The sequence below is a fragment of the Cynoglossus semilaevis genome, chromosome 8 (genome assembly GCF_000523025.1).
Source record: "Cynoglossus semilaevis isolate Cse_v1.0 chromosome 8, Cse_v1.0, whole genome shotgun sequence".
Lineage (NCBI taxonomy): Eukaryota > Metazoa > Chordata > Actinopteri > Pleuronectiformes > Cynoglossidae > Cynoglossus > Cynoglossus semilaevis.
This window is the reverse complement of record NC_024314.1, coordinates 29,719,778-29,720,992: the sequence shown is the minus strand read 5'-3', so window position 1 is coordinate 29,720,992 and position 1,215 is coordinate 29,719,778. Positions and strand designations below refer to the sequence as shown.

General features: G+C 47.6%; 1 protein-coding gene across 1 annotated transcript in view; it reads right to left on the bottom strand.

The window, feature by feature from the left end:
• Positions 1-835: 835 nt before the first annotated feature.
• il15ra (interleukin 15 receptor subunit alpha) overlaps positions 836-1,215 on the bottom strand; it is a 3,430-nt gene continuing 3,050 nt past the window's right edge. The window contains exons 5-6 of the mRNA XM_008316143.3: positions 1,063-1,153; positions 836-959 (exon numbers count right to left, since the gene is read on the bottom strand). Of these exons, the coding sequence (XP_008314365.1) occupies positions 890-959; positions 1,063-1,153 (161 nt within the window). The 3' untranslated portion in view covers positions 836-889. The remainder of the gene's footprint in view (positions 960-1,062; positions 1,154-1,215) is intronic.

The window sequence follows — 1,215 nt, the reverse complement described above, 5'->3', positions numbered from 1 at the left end:
AAAATAAAATTTTAAACCAGACTTCGACTCGAGTCCGTTTGTAATGTGAAGGCGTTGTCATGGAAACAGGAACTCATGCTGGACTTCCCTTTAGTCCAACGGTGTTGGTACATGGACAACACATTGGGTCAGTGAAGGTCATAGGTCATAGAGCCACGTTCTGTCACAGAGGGACATGTGGTCCAACGGCATCAACAGTTCTTTAGAACCATTTCTTATACAGACAGTGTCAGTGTCAGCCAGAACTGTCTGGTCCAGGAAGACTAGAGTACTAGTCTGGTTCTGGTCTGGTTCTGGTCTGATACTGGTCTGATACTGGTCCGGTTCTGGTCCAGTTCTGGTCCGGTACTGGTCCGGTTCTGGTCTGGTACTGGTCCGGTTCTGGTCTGATACTGGTCTGGTACTGGTTTGATTCTGGTTTGATTCTGGTCTGGTACTGGTCTGATACTGGTCCAGTTCTGGTCTGGTTCTGGTCCGGTACTGGTCTGGTTCTGGTCCAGTTCTGGTCTGGTTCTGGTCCGGTTCTGGTCTGGTTCGGTACTGGTCTGATACTGGTTTGATTCTGGTCTAGTTCTGGTTCTGGTCTGGTACTGGTCTGGGTCTGGTCTGATTCTGGTCTGGTACTGGTCTGATACTGGTCCGGTTCTGGTCCTGTTCGGTTCTGGTCCGGTACTGGTCCAGTTCTGGTCCGGTTCTGGTTCTGGTCTGGTTTGATTCTGGTCTGGTACTGGTCTGATTCTGGTCCGGTCTACACAGGGAAGCCCAGCTGACAGAATAAACAGCACTTTCAAGTATTATGTGAATATTTTAGAATATTCCACTGCTGTACAGTAGGTGGGAGTGTGTTCAACATTTTTAATGTCAGGTGAAACGTCACTGAACACAGGTGTCACTGTGGAGCAGGAATAGCACTCATTTGTTCTTCTTCTGTGGCAACGAGAGTGGCGTGACTTGACCTCCTGAAGATCAGAAATGAAGAGTCATCACATCCACGCAGAAACAGAAGAAGAGTTTCAGATAAAACCTTGATTATATTTTATATATATTTATATTCCAACGTACCTCCTGTAACAGACGAAGACGACTCCGACTAGAGCACAGGTGACGGTTAGTGCAGCACAGACAATCACTGCTGCTGTGGTTTGGTTGAGTCCTGGAAGAGAGGAGAGCTGAGCTGAACTGTACCGTACTGAACTGAACTGTACTGAACAGAAC